Raw genomic sequence first — 21,626 nt, forward strand, 5'->3', positions numbered from 1 at the left:
ATGTCAAATTTACCGTCCCTCCCATAGACGCTGCATTAGAAACACCCTCGCATTAGCGTTAACTGTTTTTTTGTAATTTGATGCAAAGGTGATATAATACAAAGAATAGTGTTATAAATGTACATACATTTTTTTTTAAATACAAATATGAAAAACTTTCGAGGATTTACGATGCTGATGACCGTTAAACACGTCATCACAGTCTTGTGAAAAGGGTCCATTTGTTTTTCTTCTCTAGTCACGTTTGATCTCGCGAGTGTCCGTGAGATCACGTGTAAGTGTGTGGTCTGGTCGAATCATCTAGTGTGTGCGTTCAGAGGATTATAAGGCAAAAAATCGGTTGAACTGTCTTCATGTCTGTGGTCTCCCATGGTTTTAAAATCGTTTAAGATTTGAAAATCGTCTAGTGTGCGGCCAGCCTTAGCTCTGTCCCACGACAGTTTTCTGGCATCCCTTCTCCACCCCAACTCCTCACTCCTATCTATTCCTATCCTAGTTTGGGATATGGGGGAGTTCTCTGGGTTCGGGCTGAATTCCGAGCTCAGAGCCCTCCCCTTGGACAGCACACCAAATATGCATACTATTTGCTCAATCTGATTACATGTAAGTGCAAACTTCTGAAATTATACTGTTGTCTTACAAAGGTTCACAAGTTCATCGCCCAATCAGTCTTAATGAACGTAAATGAACTTGGCTTGCTGTCCTCAAAGGAGGCTTGATCTCGAGGCCCCTTAACGGTATTATATAGAAAGTGAAAGAATGGAATAGTAGCGGAAATGGGGAGGTGCAGGAATGCCAGAACGATTGTCTCTGGGACTGCTCAGTGGCTGCTCCTTATATACACTAATGATGATTGACAGGACTGAATGAATAGGCTCCTGAACCTATGTTTGGAACTGCATTTGTGGTCTTTAGCGTCCTTGCTGGCGCTTATTTTCAGAACAGCCTTTGCATCTAAATCGTGCCCATGATGCCTTCAAATGCTGTGTAGCTCACTAGGTCTTGGCAAGTGTTTTAAAAAAAACGGTGACTTCAACTGTGTGACCATCAACTGAGACGGATTAAAAATGTAAAGTAAAACATCCATCCTAAATGCAATGCACAATTACACCATCATTATTTCTCTAGTGACTTTTCATTTCGATTCAGTCCCCAGCCTTTTCATCTCTTTAAGTTTTTTCTCTCTGGTCTCATCTAAATAACATTTTAATCAAAGGCTGCATGTGTGAGTGAGAGAGAGAGAGCTGTAGCATTCATTAAAATCTAAGCCCTGTCATGCACATACATGCACAGATCCCATCTGCTGAGGGTCAGCTCTGAATAGGAGAGTCGGCCCCTGGGGACGTGTTGGCCCTTCTCAGTGTGTGCTTAAGCAGATTTGGCTCCTGCTCTTTCACTCGCTGTCTGTCTCTCTCTCCTGTCTTTCTCTGAAAGTCGCTCTCTCCTCTTAATCACTGTCAAAGTGAGAGGTGAGAGGCTTTGAGTCACACCTGAGTCCCAAACCATAGGACAAATATCACAAAGGAAATCTCTTTAATATCTCAGATGTTATGTTATAATATCTCAAAAATGTCTTTTGCTTCTCAGAATATTCTCCTGAGGGAAAAGCACCAGTCTCCCATGTGTTATGTTTCTAGTGTGTGTATAAATCTAGTGAGCATCTCACTTAGGCAGCATTTTTGGGCATTGTGAGTCAATGTGCACAGTAATGTATATTAAGGAAGCAAACAGGGTTCATTTTAATTTCATGGTAGCACAGACTCACTCAGTGACCTTAACTGCGCATTTCTAGTAGGCCCCTCCATCTTATCTCTCTCCAGGAAGGAGGACGAATGCTAAATAATCCACTGCTGGTCTTCACAGAGCAGATCTGGCACCCTGAGCCAATGCAGAGATGCTTTTTCCAGGGAGAAAAAAATACTGTCAGATCCCACAGCATCAGCAGGATCAAACTATTTTAAGATGGTGTGAAGAACAGGGCGGTGGAAGGGGGAGGGGATGATTCTCAAACACAGGAAAAGTGTTGAGAACTGATGAAATATTCATTTAGTTTCGTGCCTATATGTGTGCAGTTGTGCCATACTACCAGACACCAGGCTTTTTTGGACTCATTTCACCTGCTAACACAGGGACGTCAGCCAGCATTTGTGAAATTTGTGCAGCAGAGAAACTGAAGTTCTTCAGCCTGTGTGTGGGGTTGAGTAATTTAAAACCTAATTACGTGAATAAATACCTCAGGCATCAATAGTTCATAAACATGACAGAGAGGAGCAACTGGCCAGCACTTTCATAAGAGGAGAAACCGGTCTCATATTCCATGGAACCTCCTTTCTAATTTAGCACAACATACAGTATATTGATCAGTTAGACTGTATTATTGTATGTATTATTCACTATATTGGAATATATTAACACAATATATTATTCAGTATATTTTCATTATACAATAAGTAATTCAATATATTGATTGTTAAATATATTTTATTATATTTTCTTTGTGTAAAGGTAGTTTTTTTTAGCTAGCACTGGCATCGCTGTTTTTTTGTGTACTTTAAATACTGATACCTTTTCAACAAAAAAGATGTAACTTGGGCATCACTACTATTTACTCCATCATCAAATCTTTCCACCTTGTCTTTGACTGTCTTTCTGATTCTCCCATTCTCTCTTTGTCTCAGATTCATTGAGATGGGTGACCTGAACCATAAATAATCAGCTGGGAGTTGTTTAATATTTAGGGTTAGGTTTTATTTCAAATAAAGTATCAAATAAAGTTTTATTTCAAACTCAAAGTATTAATAATGATGCTTGTTACAGCACTAAAAACTGAGAAAACAATTATATGAAACAGAAGGATAGAATATAAGAGCCCAGTGTGACTCAGTCACCATTGACTCATTCGTGACTGCAGGTTTAGCTGAGAACATCATATTAGTGCACAGACTGCTTGAGCAAACCTTACTTCTGCATCTCTGCATGACAGAGTACATCTGATGAACCCCCCTTTGCAATAACTGTTTATGGAGAGTTAAGTCGTGTTGGGAGGGGTTCACGGAAATAATTGTGTTTGGATCCTGGTGTCCCTTGAGCCCTGCAGAGGTTTGGTCATTACATACACATTCTGGATGCTGATTAGAGCCCCACGGCCCCTAGAGATGCTGGGATACCCTTCAACACCTGCTGCCCCGAGCACAGTGCTGGATCAAACTCATTTATTACGCACACACACGTTCATTGGATCCATTAGTCTTTGTTTGGTCAAAAATAGAATAGCAATTCCAAAATGGGTAATATCCTAAGCTGAACCTATTTCTGTCAGTATACACCATCACAAATACTGTAGATTCATACTGTATGTGCTGCATTTTGGTGGTTTTAAGCTGATGGGAATCATGTGGGTGGATTTGTCACGGAGGCAATTGGCATGACACGTGTCATCGGTGGGCTGTGGGAAAACATGTTCCGGTCGGCTGGTGACAGCAATGTGTGTCCTGTCACATTAGCACACGCCACAGAGGAAGCCAGCCCAGGTCATTAAAGTGAGACGGCCCATCCTTTATTTTCAACACAGCACGTCTGCTTACTGTTGCCCAGTCAAGAGAGCTGGGATGAAAGGTGAAGGGATGATTTTGAAGATATTCTTACCTGTATGCTGACTGTTTAACTGACTACAGCAAAAATTAAATAAATAATTATAATAAAAATAAAAATAATTTTCTTTATCAGTATACTTCATTGGTTTCCAATAAAAATATTGAGAATGTTTTTTACTGATTTAGATATTAACATTTAGGGTCTTTTATTGTTCTGGGTTTCTGGTCTAGATTTTAGTGTTTGGGGGTCTGGTATTGGTCTAGATTTTTGGGGGTCTGCTATTGGTCTAGGTTTAGTTTTGGGGGGTCTGGTATTGGTCTAGATTTTTGGGGGTCTGCTATTGGTCTAGGTTTAGTTTTGGGGGGTCTGGTATTGGTCTAGATTTTTGGGGGTCTGCTATTGGTCTAGGTTTAGTTTTGGGGGGTCTGGTATTGGTATAGATTTTTGGAGGTCTGCTATTGGTCTAGGTTTAGTTTTTGGTAGTCTGGTATTGATCTAGATTTTTGGGGGTCTGCTATTGGTCTAGGCTTTAGTCTTCAGGGGTCTGCTATTGGTCTAGGTTTAGTTTTTGGTAGTCTGGTATTGGTATAGATTTTTGGGGGTCTGCTATTGGTCTAGGTTTAGTTTTGGGGGGTCTGGTATTGGTCTAGATTTTTGGGGGTTTGCTGTTTGTCTAGGCTTTAGTCTTCAGGGGTCTTGTACTGTTCTTGACTTTAGCTTTTGGTGGTCTGGAATTGATCTAGATTTGTGGGGGTCTGTTGTTGGTCTAGGCTTTAGTATTTGGTGGTCCAGTTTTGGTCTAGGCTTTAGAAGGTCTGTTATTGATCTGGGTTTTTTTAGGTCTGGTTTAGTCTTTGGGGTATGGTATAGTCTAGGTTTTAGTCTTTGGGGGTCTGGTATTGGTCTAGGCTTTAGTCTTTTGGGGTCTGTTATTGGTCTAGCCCAGGGGTGTCAAACTCAATTCCTGGAGGGCCGGAACCCTGCAGAGTTTAGATTAAACTCTAATTAAACACACCTGATCTAACTAATCAAGTCTAGACTTTAGTCTTTGGGGGTCTGGTACTGTTCTTGACTTTAGTTTTTGGTGGTTTGGAATTGTTTTAGATTTTTGGTGGTCTGGTATTGTTCTAGGCTTTAGTTTTTGCTGGTCCAGTTTTGGTCTAGGCTTTAGAAGGTCTGTTATTTATCTGGGGGGTTTTTTAGGTCTGGTATTGCTCTAGGCTTTAGTCTTTGGGGTCCGGTACTAGTCTAGGTTTTAGTCTTTGGGGGTCTGGTATTGGTCTAGGCTTTAGTCTTTTGAGGTCCGGTACTAGTCTAGGTTTTAGTCTTTGGGGGTCTGGTATTGGTCTAGGCTTTAGTCTTTTGAGGTCCGGTACTAATCTAGGTTTTAGTCTTTGGGGGTCTGGTATTGGTCTGGGTCTTAGAGAGCCTGGCAGTAGACTGATTTTGGGATGGTCTAGTATTGGTTTGGGTCTTGGAGGGTATGGTCTTTAATTCTGTTCTATACTGTCATGGCAAATAACAAATGAATGGCCAGCACGCTCAGCAGTCTGTTGTACAGGATTAAAATGGTATTGATTAGTGATTTGTTCCCATCTAATTTGCTGGCGGTAATTTGTCCTTTGTAGGTCATTCACCTTAATCAGATCCACTGGTGTAATGAGTCAAATCTATTGACTCTGACTACATATAAGATTTACACACTAGAGAAGTCCTGACGGAGTGCTTGATGGATATTAAATACGATTTGAGGATGTACATTACAGGAAGCATGATGGAGCGTCACTTTCACAAACCCGTGTATATATTCTTGTCTCGTGAAAAGTTTTAAAAAGTGTACATTTTATGGAAATAATACTTTAAAAGAATAAACGAGTGCAAACTAAATGTAATTGCTTGAATATTTAATTGCATGGTAATTACCATTGAAAACTGTATTGTAGTTTACATTCATATTTAATGCAAACTTTAGCTGAACTTTGATGTTTGTAAGAGAAACAAACAAAGGGACAAAAAAGAGACGCAACAATTTCAAATCAATGCCCAGGATGATTTTAATGACTATATCATGCAAAAATAATCATCACACTCTATAAAGAACATCAACTCTTATCTTTTCAAAACCAGAAAATTGCCTTTAAATTTTGGTCCACCAGTCGCAAAAATGAAAGGAAAGACATAATAATAATGTCTTGATTGGAATAATTGAATATAAAATCACACTTAGTGAGCAATCCGTACAGTTTAACACTTTTTGACATCAACAAATCGCTTGTTTGACACAACAATAGAATATAACAATCACTTGTGCACTTCAGTCTCAGGCAAGAGGCCATGAAAAGAGCTTTAGGTTTGTGATAAATTCACTACAAAATACACAAATCTAGAAAACATCTAGCTGAGTTTCAGAACAACGTAAAGCATGGCTCAGATCCCAACCTCTGAAAATGGCCTTGAGTTTTCTGACCAGAACAAACATAAGCTGATTCTGATGGTTCAATAAGACTCTCCAACCATTTGAATGACTCCGTAAACTAGACACAATTCAGATTTGATGAATGAATTAGATGTTGAATATAACAAGATTGCTGATGTTATCAATTATTGCAGTACATGTTCTTAATAGTTTTTTTTTTAAGACTTTGACACATCATCTTATATTACTGCTGGTTGACTAAACACAACACTGGTTTGTGTCATGAATGGAGGATCAGAGTGAATTTCACAAAAACGTGCAAGTTTCAAAGAAAATCAAGCTGTAGGGCCATTATTATTATGATTATTATTGTTTTTATTTACTTATTTATTCATTACTTTGACAGCATTGTAGTATTGATAGTATTTTTTGCATTACGGTAATGAGAATTTGGGGCTAAATGTGCTTGATTGTTATAAAATTTATTTTTTTTTTTTTGCTTAAATGGTCCAAAAAACAGGCTTAATTTTCTTAATGCAATATAAAATTCCTTATTTCTTTTCTTTTGATTTTTAGATGAAATAGAACCTGCGCATCCTAACAGGTTTTGTGAAATTCACTCAACATATTACATCAGCTTTGCATGGCAACACTTAAATACATCATTTGACCATACATGTGGAATGATCTCAGTGGCATCACAATATACATCCCGAACGGACAACCTCACTCTTATGACAGTTTCTATGATAAATATGGCCCAAAAAGAACAGTAAGCACAGATATCACTGACCCAGATTCACAACATTCTCACAGAAACAGTAAACCCATGTCACTTAAGATAGAAATTACTTGTTTTCCCAAATAACAACATGTCAGTGCATTCAAAGTGTCTTAGAAAATGTCTGGTTTGTCATTGTTGGTTAAAACGGAACATTTTAAATGAAGACCAGCTTAATACCACTTAAAATACAGGACTGTATTGCCAAGCACACACTTGAATGTATTGTTGATGTAACTATAGCTGAACAAAACTTATACAAGGTTACACTTTAAAAAGTTCTCAAGTGTACTTTAGGACGTGTCAACATTTAAAGGTTTATCAATATATTTCACACTTATTTTAATACACATCATCTTTCAGATTTGTGCTATTTTAGATTCTCTCTGTATCAAATAGTAAATGTCTTTTTTGCTCTACCTTCTAGGTTTATGTCCCAAATAAAAGGATTAGTGTATAATGTGTAATATAGTACACGTACATAATGATAAACAGCATTCTTTGTAGGTTTAAGTTATATAATTAAATAACCCAAATTTTGCATATTTTCTGTAAGGTCAATGGCAAGAGCTCTGTAAACCAGAGTAAAACACTTGTTTCTTTTGAACAAAACTACATTCATCTAAACTATACTCTAATTGGTCCTGACCAATGAAACTAAACTGCTCATCTGCTAAAGTTATAGTAGAAGACACAAAACTAAAACCAAACTGGTTTAAACCTGCAAAAAAACAGCCAAGACCTGTGCTTTGATTACAGATGTCTGTGCTATTAAGTATTGTCAGCTGATTAAATGTCATAAACCCCAGTAATAATTGAACATATCTGTATTTTTAAAGAAAACATTTACATAGCCATACATATTCTTTATATAATCCTAAATATGACTTTTTCATTTAATTATCAGTATATTCTCATTAATATCTCTGTATATTATTATTATTATTATTATGCCCTCTTAAATATCTTCTCTATTCACTTCAGATTGGATAAAGACTCTTTTCAAAAATGACTCCGATAGCTATGCTTAAGCACAGCCTATCTGTCTTTATTTCTTCTATCTATCTCTTTCTATCTAGGAGTACCCGTCTCCCGCATACGTCTGCTCGGCGTCCTCCTGGATGTATTCCTCGGTTTTCTCCCAGCCTTTCGCCCATCCCCCGTTCAGCTGCGTCGTGGCCCCATATGTTTTGGCGGGGCCCCCAAGAGCGGCCTGGCCTCCGAAAGGAGCGTGGCTCAGCGTGATGTCACCGGTCTCCTCCGCTAACTCGTCTTCATCGATGAAGCCGCACTTCTCCTCACTGGTCTCCTCTGGATCGGCCCACGGCTGCTTCTCGCCGGACGCAAAAATCCCGTAGAAGACCACGCCGCCGTAATGCACCAGCGAGGCGATCAGGAACACGTTCTGCCATTCCTCACGAGTCTGACAGACAAGAAAAGACAAACTCAGGAATTTGTCATGTAATTCCATTTGGTTTAGAATGATATGCCTGTCTACTGCTCAGAAAGCAGATTGACTGTATACTTTCTACAATATTTGAAAACAGAATGCGAACAATATGCGTTATGCAACAATAAACATTTTAAATTCGCTATGCTGCATCGTTGTCTCATGACCTCATTAAGTTGCATGTTTAGTTCTTGGAAATGTTGTTTTGCATTTTTGTTCCATTTCGTGTAAAACCTGTTGTGTAATAAAGAGATGATAAAAATATGGCTTATATAGCTATCTTGGTCATACTGGAAATGTCAGGTTGAGTGCACTGCAGTGTGTTCTCTCATATCCTGCACATTTTGTCAAATGTATTGCAGGTATGCTAATGTAAAGCATAGTAGCATGTAATTCTGAACAGTACATGTGTGTTTAACCCTGTAAAGCCTGTTGCCTATTGCATATTGGTACACAAATTTCAAAGGCTTCTAAATTATCAGTATGAGCAAAACTTTGCTGAAAAACATACTGTATGCAAACTAACTACAGTACATGTCTTCTGTTGACTGATTGATAGTTTATAAGTTTTTAGCAAGTGTGCTGTGAAATCTTTACTGATTTTTATTAAGTAAACATAAGAACAAGTTTTATTGTTAGCAATATTTCAAGGTGAACACTTACTGGACTGAAGCAATTGAAGCATTGTATGTTTTCATTCCCACAATTAAAACTACACTGTAAAAAAATTCTGTAAAATTTACGGTAAAAAAACTGCAGCTGTGAATTTTACCGTAAAAAATTTGGTAGCAACATTTAAGTTTTATGGTTTTAACTTAAATTTACAGTTAAATACCGTAATTTCATTAACTGAAATAACGTTCATATACCAACCTATTGAAGTACTGAAATCTGTTTTGTACCTTTGTAATACACTGATGACCACCAAATGCAGGTGGTGATGAGAAAGTCACATGATGAACCAAAGCCCATCACAAGCAGCTTTTAAATACTAACATATATAGAAGGTGCACAGTGTCATGCACAAACACTAAACACCATCATGGTAACACACGAAACTGAAATAATGCAATACACATTAATTTAACAACATTAGGTGTAACATACAACCCTAACATACAAAACTGATAAGAAAAGATAAAAACTAAGAAGAAACATAGTTATTTCAACAACAAAAAAAAACATAAAATTTGAAATTCTGGGAATGTCAATTTACGGTTATTCACTGTAAATTATACAGTCTTTTTCACTTCCAAAAACGGTATACTACCGTAAAATTAATGTCCAATACATGTAAACTGCAGCTGTGAATTTTACCGTAAAAAATTTGGTAGCAACATTTAAGTTTTATGGTTTTAACTTAAATTTACAGTTAAATACCGTAATTTCATTAACTGATATAATGTTAATATACCAACCTATTGAAGTACTGAAATCTGTTTTGTACCTTTGTAATACACTGATGACCACCAAATGCAGGTGGTGATGAGAAAGTCACATGATGAACCAAAGCCCATCACAAGCAGCTTTTAAATACTAACATATATAGAAGGTGCACAGTGTCATGCACAAACACTAAACACCATCATGGTAACACACGAAACTGAAATAATGCAATACACATTCATTTAACAACATTAGGTGTAACATACAACCCTAACATACAAAACTGATAAGAAAAGATAAAAACTAAGAAGAAACATAGTTATTTCAACAACAAAAAAAAACATAAAATTTGAAATTCTGGGAATGTCAATTTACGGTTATTCACTGTAAATTATACAGTCTTTTTCACTTCCAAAAATGGTATACTACCGTAAAATTACATGTAATACAGTTTTTCACTGTATATAATAGGGGAATTTACCGTTAACCATTTAACAGGTTTTTACTGTAGCATTTTTACAGTATTTTATCGTTAAATTCATGGTCATTTTTTACAGTGAGCAGGGCTTTGATCATAAAACTTTTTTTTTTAACTATTTAAAAAAAGATTTTAAATATGATCTTATTAAGACATATTATTATAAGATATAGAGTGAAAAATTTTATTTTTATCATTTGATGATGTGGTCTACTATAAATATCTCATTGATTTACAGTACAAATCAGAATGCCATTTATTAAATACTACTAAAAACACATATGTAAATGTTTTTCGCTATATAAATATAGTTTGATATGTTGTCTAATAAACTGTTTCATTAAAAAAAAAAGTTAAATTTTTCTAACTATTGTTTCATATGTCAGATGGCAGCAATAAACATGTGATAATGAAAGTAGGGCCAATTTCAGAATTTCTCACCTTGTTTTTGGTCATAGCACCTACAATGAGAGGGCAGACCATGCCAGAGAGAGTGCCCACTCCATTAGAAATACCCATCAGTATGCTGGCGTACCTCGGCGCGATGTCCAAGTGGTTGACATTGAAACCTTGAAGAGGGACAGGATAAAGGAAGAAATCAGAAATATCAGGAGACATTTATTTGAGATATTGTTGAATGCAATGGGATTTCAAAACTTGAAGCCTGTATCACGTCAGTGTGTGAATGTCTCACCTGATATTGCAAAGCCGCTAAAACCAACAGCTAGCACCAGAAACGAGATGGCCACACCTTTGCTGTGAGAGAAACCAACCACTAACAGCAGAGTGGCCTCCATTCCAAACCCTACAATGAAATGATGTGTGGGTCAAAGGTCACACCATGCCATAATGTTTTCTATTCATTCCAAACACAAGATACAATTAATCTAATGAAATGTGGCGACTCTTACCTCCGCAGTTCATGATTTTCCTGACGGTTGTGGTGGATAAGATGTTTTTGCTGCGCAGGAAGTCAGCCAGTTGACCGCCGATTGGCACTATGATGGTCATGACCAGGTGGGGTAGAGCAGAGACCATACCGACCTGACAACACCACAGACAACATCAGTGGGATAGTGATGGAGATTAAGAATTTAGATAAAACCCCATACGAGTTATGATCTTTAGTTAATATTGAAGAATCACTGAGCCACACTTTTCAATACAATTAAATTTACTTGTGATTTTTAGGATTTTTAGGACTTTTAAGAAAAGCAGTGTGCTTAATTGTATTGAGTGTGCACCTGTAGTGTACTTCAAATCTTAAAAGTATATTTAAAAAAACATGAAATTACATATGAAGATGCACTTATGTCCTTATAAAGTGGGTCAAAAATCACTTGTAAGTTCAACTAACTTTATTTAGTAGAAATTACAACTTTTTAAGTATGCTAAATAGTACTGTACTTCTAGTCCTTTTTCACAAGGGCTGCACAGATTAAAAATGCATGTCTCAAGACCAGTTGTAGAGTTTATTTGCACATATTCCTCACACAAATGTATCATATAGCTTCATAAGGCGTAAAATGTAGTGCACAAGTCATATGGAGTAGCAGCAGATCATAACAGCAGCTGAGATATTATGCTAATTTTCTCAAATGTAAAAACCTGTCATTTTCTCTTAACAAATAAAACAATGCAAACCTCTATAATGCTATTTAATTAGCACACTTCATACAAAATGTGTGGATCAAAAATAGCTCAAATATAATATATACTAAATACAAAGATACCATATACTAATACTGAATCACTACATTGAAATCCTAAACGAGCCCTGACTGATAAAACCACAAAACAAGTCCAATCTCCCTGCATGCCGCACTATGAGGCAGTTCTGTCCAGCAGAATCAAAACAGTGGTTCAATTACACCTGTCAGACCTGCAGGATGTATGTCACTCTTTCAGCTCAGGAGTCGAAGATCAATAACAATGTCAGGCTTTATTTATGTACGCCACTGTGAGCACACATTTCTGAATGCCCAACATCTCAAATACAATCCAACACGGACGACTCAATGCATGACAGCAGTGAATGAGGGTCAAACACAACAGACAGTGATGATTCAAATGAGGCCTGAGAAAGAATTGCATACGAGACCAATTCATACAGCAAATGCAAACGCACAACGACATGCCTGAGATCTGATTAAATCAGTTCCCTTTCATGGGAACTTCGAACTGCGTCCTCTAGGGGTCGCTATGGGGAACGCCTCGTTGCTTCTCTCACCTTACTGATTTCAAAGCCAAACACTTCTTCAAAGTACGCTGGCTGACTGATCAGCAACAGATAGAAAGTCCAGCTCCTGCAGAAGTTGGCCACAATGATTGCATAGACCGGCATGGAGGTGAAGAACTTCCTCCAGGGCGTCTTGAATTTCTGTAGAAAAAAAAAATAAAAAATTGAGATGGGAAAGTCTATAGGACACATCTAGCATGACGATCTTGAGCAACCATTTCTTAGATTGCTTAAAGAACCCTTCTATAAAATGATGCAGATTCTCAATCTCTCTCCAGGGCAAAAGATCTTCGAACTCAGGAACTTGAGAAAAAACATGATTTGCAACTTGCTATTGCTAACATCTTTCTGCTCAAAATTATGTTAATTTCACACTAGTTAGGGGTTGATTTTATTTATTTTATTTTATTATTATTATTTTTAAAGAAGCCTTTTATGTTCACCAAGGCTGCATTTATTTGATCAAAAATACAGTAAATATTGTGAAATATTATTACAATTTAAAATAACTGTTTTCTATGTGAATATATTTGTACATATAATTTATTCCTGTGATGCAGTGCTGAATTTTCAGCATCATTACACCAGTCTTCAGTGTCCCATGATCCTGCAGAAATCATTCTAATATGCTGATTTGCTGCTCAAGAAACATTTCTGATTATTATCAGTTGTGCTGCTTCATATTTTTGTGGAAACCATGTTCAATTTTTTCCAGGTTTATTTGATAAATAAAAAGTTCAAATGAACAGCATTAGAAATATCATTAATATAACTTTTGATAAATTTAAAGGTGACATATCATGAAAATCGGACTTTTCCAGGTTTTAAGTGCTATAATCAGGTCCCTGGTGCATCTACCAATCAAGAAAACGTGAAAAAAATTAACCCAGTAACTTTATTTTGGGAAGCCTTTTTCTGCAAGCGTCTGAGAAAACGAGCGCGTCTGACCCAGTAACTTCGTTTTGGTAAGCTTTTTCTGCAAGCGTCTGAGAAAACAAGCGCGTCTGATTTCTCTCCCCTAGTGATGTTGCAAAGGGATCTCATTATAATATTACCACCCCTTAATCTGTAAGTTTCCACCCACTGCGCCGTTATTGTGTTTTCGCAAGCAACAACGGTGTACCAGCTCTAATGCCTTGGCAAAAGTTTGAGCAAAACATGCTAATTGTTCTGTCTTTGGCTGCACAGTAAGCGCGATAAACATGATAATCAGAACTAAAACAGATGTTTTTTAGCATGTATGAGCTGTAATGGTGCAGCTCTATTCTGGAAAAGGGGGTGGGGAGCAGCAGCTCATCTGCATTTAAAGACACAGGCACGCAAAACAGCGTTTTTCTGCTTCCACTCAAAATAGGCATTTTCAAAAGGATATAATAAATGATCTGTGGAGTATTTTGAGCTGAAATTTCACAGACAAATTCTGGGGACACCTGAGACTTATATTACATATCGTAAAAAGGGGCATAATACGTCTCCTTTAATGCATCCTGAGCATATTAATTTCTTTCAAAATGGCCTTTAAGCTAATAGACATTGACTAACACCCAGAAAACCCCGAATGTGATTTCATTCAGATTTGTCCAGTGAAAGCACACTATGGAACGTACCTCATTTGCCCCCAGTAGTTTGGCACTTTCTCCAATACTCTCCTCTATGTAAGTCCTCTCTTCATCTGTAATGGTGGGATGATCTGCTGGGCTCTCATATGAAACCAGAATCCAAAACATGTACCAGACAATCCCAAAACTCCCTGTAACCCAAGAAGTGTCATGAAATCATACACTCAAAAAAGAAAAGTCTGTGATCATCTCAGAAGTTCACAGTGAAGATTATAAGCCTACCATATATATAGAAGACAGAAGACCAGCCCGAGTACTGCACTAATATTCCAGCCAGTGGCATGGCCACCACAGCGCCCGCGTATGAACCTGAAACAGGGTGTTTTTACAGGTTTTATTTTGGGAATTCTGTGTTATGTGGGCGTTTAAAAAGGGAAATCGTATTTACCACAAAAAGAGGTGGTTGCTAAGCGACTTCTCTCAAGGGGCGGAGCCCACTTGCTCCAAATCCCATGGCATGCTGGGTAGGTCACACCCTGGACACACACAGAAACATGTCAATCCATCACCTTAATCGATCAAAATAGTGTCACATAATTGCCTTTATTTATATATTTTTGAATTACACAGTCCTGCATTGCTGAAATAACTCCAGTGCTTGTTTCTAACTGTTTTGTTTGGTTTTTGATAGTTTTTTTTTGCCACAAAGACATGATTCCTATCTCCCTGTGATGCAATTTACAACTATTTGTTCGATTCTCAGATTATTTTCACATGTATGAATAATTCTGAAGACATTATTTTATGCTGAATCCTGATTTCCACTTTTTTACACTAATTTGCAGATTGTAATGATACCTCTTTATAATACTTAGTTTTCTCAATGAGACTTTCGACGTGACTTCTTTTGTTATTTTGATAAGTGTGTGTGTGTGTGTGTGTGTGTGTGTGTGTGTGTGTGTGTGTGTGTGTGTGTGTGTTCTCTGTGTGGTAAAATATGACCTGAACATGATTTTGTGACATTAATCCACCTAGAACTACTTGCTGTGTGTGTGTGTGTGTGTGTGTATATATATATACAGTATATACACATAATACATTATATATTTTTGAAAAATCATTATTTTGCGGAAAAAAAAAACTGAACGTGATGTAAAGATTTTATTGATATTTTTAAATTAGCATCATCAGATTAGGTAATATTAGGCCTTTTTTCACATCAGCAGGGCTGTGTTATATAAATGAGATAATATATTTGTATATATGCTGTGAATTTACATTCATTATGTAATAAATTATTTAAAATCATAAATAATGTTTTTTATGACCCCTTACATGGGTCATAAAAAACAGAGAGAAATCTAACCTTTAACAAATGAACACATACAGTGGCAATTCAAATAAGGATTAATGATCCATGCAGACTTGCACAAACGCAGTCTGATCAGATCTGATTCACCACAAACACACTAATGCCCCCCATTAAATCTTCATTAGCAGCTAATTGTCACACAATCAGTCACTGATAGACACAAATTGCTGCGGCCAGCAGAGGAGAGCACATCCACAGAGCTAATGTCAATACACACAACACAAGCTACTGTGCTTACAATAAAACCTCAAATGGCTTTTAATTCATGTACAGTCGACACTCATTGTGAACAATATAGCAAACGAGCAGCACACAGACAAAGCAGCAAGCAGCTGCTAAAACTCTTTCAGTGTTCAAGAGATGACATCACAAGCCTGTTCTCTCCTTTCAAGCGTTACATTTTTCATAGTTTGTTTGTTCTCTTCTAATCCGTCACTCCTGTGCTTTCAGTGTGTCTGTTGTACTGATGTACAGTCAGTGGGATAATGCACCTGAACATGACGTGAGTCTGACATCACTGATGTGATGTCCTGTTAACCCTTTTTATTATTATTATTATTATTATTAAAGGAGACCGAACAAGAAGTCACACACTGGTTTTAATGGGGCAGAGTGGGGCTAGTTGTCACACAGGGATGTTGTCACAACTGCTATATACTTTTGACTTAAACTGTGTATTTTTAACATTCATCATTATCATAAAGACAAGTTTTGTTTGTTTTGAACTGAGAGATGAGTCGAAATTACTGCCTAATTACTGCTAACTGGCATTAAGCCACAAATGCTGTCAAACTAAACTTGACCCCATAATAATATTCCAATATCTGGTTGTTCTGGTGGGACTGAACCTGAAATATGGTTAGTGTAAAACGTCTGTTGAATTACTAATCAGCAAATGAATAACTACATGGATTAAAAGAGAGAACAGAGTCTTACTTCGACGAGGCCCTGCAGTACCCTGACGAACATGACACAGCCGTAGTGCACACGCGCAGCAGAGGGGATGAACATATTGAGAATCGACGTGAGCAGGATAGCAGCACCAAACACCCTGCAGATCAAAGTGTGCACAAAAGCAATTTGCTAATAGTTTCTAATGGTTTGAAATCATAGACTGGGCAGTTAAACTATATCCAATCGGCAGCAACCATACACTGACTGATCTGTAGAGCAGATGCAAAAAAGAAAAAAAAGAAATAAATGCCAAGATCGATAGTAAATAACATTTACTGTGTAGACAATAGTAGCCGAAGGCATCAGTGTCTAGTAGAGAAATCATTCTAAGAATGTTCAAAGGCAGGAAAACACATTTTTTATTTATTGTGTGAGATCTAATTTACATAGGCTGCAGCCATCTGTTTCGATCTGTGAAATCAAATTCATGTAAGTGAATGGAGATCTCAACCTTCTCAAAGCCAAGATGTAAGAACACAATGTAAAAACCACATTTAACAGATGCTCAGACAGACTTGCTCCTATATATACAGGCTACTGTCTTTACTATTTAGTATTTTTTATTTTTGCATTTGTATTTTACTATATTGTAAAATGACATTCAGTAATGTCTTCTGCAGAGCTGCTTTACAGCAGACTCTGAATTTATCTCATATTTGAAGAAGTCTGCATCACTGATTCTGTTATTTTCCTGATTATTACTGTGAAGCTGCTTTCAAGCAGCTGTATTGTATAACGCACTATATAAATAAAGGTGATTTAACAGACTACATCTCTTGGCAATTTTGTGCAATAATACACCATTTATAACATTTTAGAATACAATTTACATAAATTGATTTATGAACCATTAATTGATCAAATATTAATATATATGGTGCATATGCATATTTGCATATGTAAAGTACATATATAATTACATAGACGTATATATATATATATATATATATATATATATATACGCTATAGGTATCTACTACATATCTACATACTGTATCTAAAAATATGAGTCTATTTCAGTCAAAGGAGGTTTTGTTGAATCAGGACGTGTCTCACAGTGAACAGAGAAAATGTGAGAAACACACAGAGTCACGTGAGGCTGTCGGCTGGTTAATGAGCTCTCCAGAGGAAAGCGTGCCTGCTCTTCTGCATTCAGGGCTCATGGCAACCAAATAAAGCCCAGAAACGACATGATTTGGCCATTAAACCTCTTGCCAAACCACTATGTAAAATAAGACATAAATAAATAAATATTTGTTATATTTAGAACGAAATTAAATATAGCCTATGAAACAATTTTAATATCGAGATAAATGCGCATTGTGAATTACCTGTTAGCAGCCAGTCGTGAGCATATATATCCTCCTGGGATCTGTGTCACTATATAGCCCCAGAAAAACGAGCCGTGGATCATTCCCACCGTCTCCGGATCCCAGTTAAACTTCGCTTTCTTTGGGGGAGAAAAAAACATGTAAAGAAAAATTAACTTTCACGTTAAACGCTTTGAAAGAAACTTTTTGCATTTATTTTCCTCATAAAATGTAGATTTTTTTATTTCTTATATATATATATTTTTTTTTGTGAAACGGTGAATGTTGAACTGTTTTTCTTCTTCATCTAAAGGACTCAGATGGTGAGATGCCCTGACTGGCAGGAGACTCGAGGGAGGAGCTTTGGCCCCGACAGGTGATCTCACCTCTGTGATGATGAACTTGCCGCCCCGGTGAATGGTGCTGTTGTTGACCATGCCGACGATCGCGACTCCGAGGTTGCAGCGGATCCCGAACGAGATGCAGAAGCCGAGGCCGCTCATGATGGCGATGATGTAGCGGCGCGGGAGCCCGAAGCACGTGCAGTCGCACAGAGGAGCTTTCTTCTCCTGGAGCTGCGCGGCCCGCCCATCCTCCGTCAGCTCTATAACCTCACCCGTTTTCTGCTTCTTCTCCATCACCCTGTGAAGATACAGCACTGCTCATTTTCTGAAACAAATGTCTCAAGGGCAGCAATTCTTTTCTTTCTTTCCATTTGTGTGTGTGTGTGTGTGTGTGTGTGTGTGTTTCTGGAGCGTTCTGGGAGTGTTAAACTAAAGCAAGGTAAAATAACCATAAGAACGTTTGACTGTTCGATCATCACACAAAAACGTCCCTGTTACGTTCACAAAAACGTTCGTAGCACGTTATGAATTAAAAAATTAAAAAAAACACGGAACGTTAGGGGAACGTTCTATGTTTGCTAATAGATCATACAAAATACTCATCTGTTTTCTGAGAGACGACTATTATTGTTATTATTATTACTTTAATTAATTAATTAAATTCATTTCATAGAGTCTGCGGAGAGGAAGTTACCAAAATTTTTTTATTTTATTTCATAATTCAATCCATCAGCAAATGAAGAAGACAGACAGAGTTCTATTGTATATCTCAATTCTAATCTTTTGTCACGACTTGGCAAACGGAGTTATTTGAACCGCATTGCAGCATTTTTTTTTTTTATCGAAATACATTATAACTTATTAATGCAGACCTGACCGTAGCTTGATATAGTACAGTACGAATTTTTTTCGTTGATTACATATTTTTGTGGCTGCTTCAACGGTTAAATATACGAAACACACATTAAAATATCGAAATAATCCAGTATACAAAACGAATTACATGAAAAAATATAATTTCATATTTTTTATAATATTGTGGTATATACGAATGATCGTTGTGCAGTATCTGATCATAGCGAAGATTTTTCTTTTATTTTCTGTGATGTAAACCATATACTGAACCGTTCTGACTCTAAGCGTTTCATAACCTCTGGCCTAAATGTAATACACACACACACACACACACACACACACACGGCTCTGAAAAATCCACAGTTTTCATAAAATACAAAGAATCTGGACGATTTTGACAAGGTAAAACGGAAAATTCTGAGTTTAAGAGCTACTAAAATCATTACAGTTTGTTTTTACTTTATCGTTTAAAAATCGATACAAAAATATACCAATAATAATAAAACCAATTTATTGAAAAGGATTTATTCTTCGCTCGTCATGTCACGACTTTCTTTTCATGAATTATGAATTGATTCAGGCGCGCTGTGGGCAGAGGAACGATCCTCGGAGGAATTCTTTCATCTCCAGATCTATACACGATCACATCACGATCTTTAACGCGTATAGTCACTTCTATCCTATTTGCTCCTAGCGAAAAATGTCGAAAAGAACGCGCTACATTGCAGATTAATGAATCATAATGAATTATGTGATATATATAGCCATGCTTATGTGGGTATCGGAGGAGGAAAAATCATTTGAATTTCAGTAGACATGTTGCCTAAATGGTATTTTGACATGGAGATAATAAACGATTCATATTTTTGTAAAGATCACTAGTGATTTTTAGTTTTTTTGTCTTATTTTCTCAAAGGAAGGGCTGATACCTGTGCATGTGTCCCAGGGTTTTCCCGGCCAGATTCCTCAATCTTTTCTTACCGGGGGCCAAAACTCGTTCCTTCATCGTATCCATCTCCAAAGACAATATTCCACTCGATATTAATAAGAACTTTTAATTTGGATTGGCTATAAGATGTTTCAGCATATTCCTCGAGTGTGGAAACCTGAGCAGTATTGTTCGACCCAGTTAAAATGCGTTTTTATTCCTCGTAGACGACTTATAAAACACCGAGATCAATCAATACATTAAAAGCTTGATTCACAGCCACTGAGATGTCCTTTGAAACTCCCTTTCCTTCGACTTCTGCAATTCTTCGGTTTTCCATTTTGCCGACATATTTTCAACTATAACCGAGACTCTTCCATCAGAATTCGCCTTCGGAAAAGCCCGAACCAGGAAAATGACAAAGAAAGAGCAAGAACAGAGATCTGGCGCGAGAGCTCGTTCAGTACCGTGGACAGAGAGCGCGCGCGTCCAGCTGTTCCATGAACGCGGGTGAGCTGCGTGCGCGCTCCTGTCTTTCACTCATGAACTGCTGAAACAGCATGCACTGACATCTAGCTGTTAACTAAGAGCCACTGGCAAACACATGTATGAGTCATGTTATAATAGTCTTAGATGCACTGAGTGGCTTTATCAGGTAAACACCTTCAAGTAATCAGCTTTCACTGGCATTGTGGGCTCTTGGGACGAGACAGTAGAATCGGATTTATTTATTTATTTTAATTTCATTTATTCTGAAAAATTCATGGTAGATATCATACTACATTATTTTGGTGTTTTAAAGGTGACATATTATGCCCCTTTTTACAATATGTAATATTAATAGGAATAATGACCACAAGCGGGCGCTCAAAGACAGGTCGGCACATGCAGGAGTCAATGTCGTTTGCTTGTCTGTTAAATTATTCACAACGTTGCAATTCGTGCAAATATGTCTTTGTGTGAAATTCGCATGCTTTTCTATTTCAGCTTCTTATGTAAAATAATGTTGATTAATTTGTGGGGCAAATGAATCGTATACTACTAACAATATCAATGTCTGTATACGGTATTAAATGTTTAATGTATAAATAGTGTGCACTGGAAAAAAATATACTTTTAGATATTTATTTGCTACAGCCAAATTTATTAGTTTGGTCAAACCTTCATTTTTTTTTGTTTCATATTAATAAATAAAAACATTTATTTTTGCAGACACAAACATTCACACAAAGTAAAAAGATTACTTAAAGACCACAATATTTATTCAATACATTTTTACACAGATGCCAAAATATTCCTTAATGTAGGTTAATATAATATATATATTTTTTGGCTTTTTATAACTTAATGTCACCATAAACAAAAGCTAAATTAGCTTTAAATGGAAGTAGAATTTTCGCAGTTTTCAAATCAATGTTTAATTTAGTCTGTAATTTTAAGTACAGACTTTTTGGCTTTTTATAACTTAATGTCACCATAAACAAAAGCTAAATTAGCTTTAAATGGAAGTAGAATTTTCGCATTTTTCAAATCAATGTTTAATTTAGTCTGTAATTTTAAGTACAGACATGAATGTTCGCTTAAGACCTTAATGTTTATAGTAGCCTAATGTATTTTTAATGATTCATACACATCAACACTCACCAACACTGATGTAAACCGACAATTTATTAATTGTTTTCTATGGTTCGTGTTGGGTCAAAGCATCTCCAAAACAGCGAGTTTTGGGGTGTTCAGTGCAGTGGTTAGTACCTAGCAAAAGTGCTGCAAGAAAAGACAAGCGGAGAACTGGCATCAGGGTCCTGGGTGCCCAAGGCTCATTGATGCACATGGGGAGTGAAGCCTAGCCCATCTAGTCAGATTACACAGAAGAGCTACTGTAGCTCGAACTGCTGAAAAACATAATGCTGGCCTCGTGTCAGAACAACAGTGCATCACAGTTTTTTGGCATATGGGGTTT

The 21,626-nt window shown here is 36.9% G+C and overlaps 1 protein-coding gene across 1 annotated transcript; it reads right to left on the reverse strand.

Annotated features, from left to right (window-relative positions):
• Positions 1 to 7,538: 7,538 nt before the first annotated feature.
• Positions 7,539 to 20,135, reverse strand: slc17a6a (solute carrier family 17 member 6a). Its single transcript, XM_016496054.1, has 12 exons — positions 19,668 to 20,135; positions 17,926 to 18,181; positions 17,561 to 17,679; positions 16,212 to 16,326; positions 14,352 to 14,439; positions 14,186 to 14,272; positions 13,952 to 14,094; positions 12,336 to 12,485; positions 11,017 to 11,149; positions 10,800 to 10,910; positions 10,547 to 10,674; positions 7,539 to 8,214 (listed from the first exon to the last, which is right to left on the reverse strand). The coding sequence occupies exons 1-12, from the start codon at positions 19,751 to 19,753 to the stop codon at positions 7,867 to 7,869; spliced, it is 1,764 nt and encodes a 587-aa protein (XP_016351540.1). The 5' UTR covers positions 19,754 to 20,135; the 3' UTR covers positions 7,539 to 7,866.
• Positions 20,136 to 21,626: the final 1,491 nt, after the last annotated feature.

Source organism: Sinocyclocheilus anshuiensis, unplaced genomic scaffold (genome assembly GCF_001515605.1).
Source record: "Sinocyclocheilus anshuiensis isolate Anshui unplaced genomic scaffold, SAMN03320099.WGS_v1.1 scaffold626, whole genome shotgun sequence".
Taxonomy (NCBI): domain Eukaryota; kingdom Metazoa; phylum Chordata; class Actinopteri; order Cypriniformes; family Cyprinidae; genus Sinocyclocheilus; species Sinocyclocheilus anshuiensis.

Bases quoted from the DNA above. Each gene is read 5' to 3' on its own strand.
- slc17a6a (XM_016496054.1), bottom strand. From the start codon at position 19,753: ATGGATACGATGAAGGAACGAGTTTTGGCCCCCGGTAAGAAAAGATTG. The intron at 14,273-14,351 runs GTAAATACGATT...ACCCTGTTTCAG, and splicing joins AGCAACCACCTCTTTTTGTG to GTTCATACGCGGGCGCTGTG. The intron at 14,095-14,185 runs GTAGGCTTATAA...CTTGGGTTACAG, and splicing joins TTCTGTCTTCTATATATATG to GGAGTTTTGGGATTGTCTGG.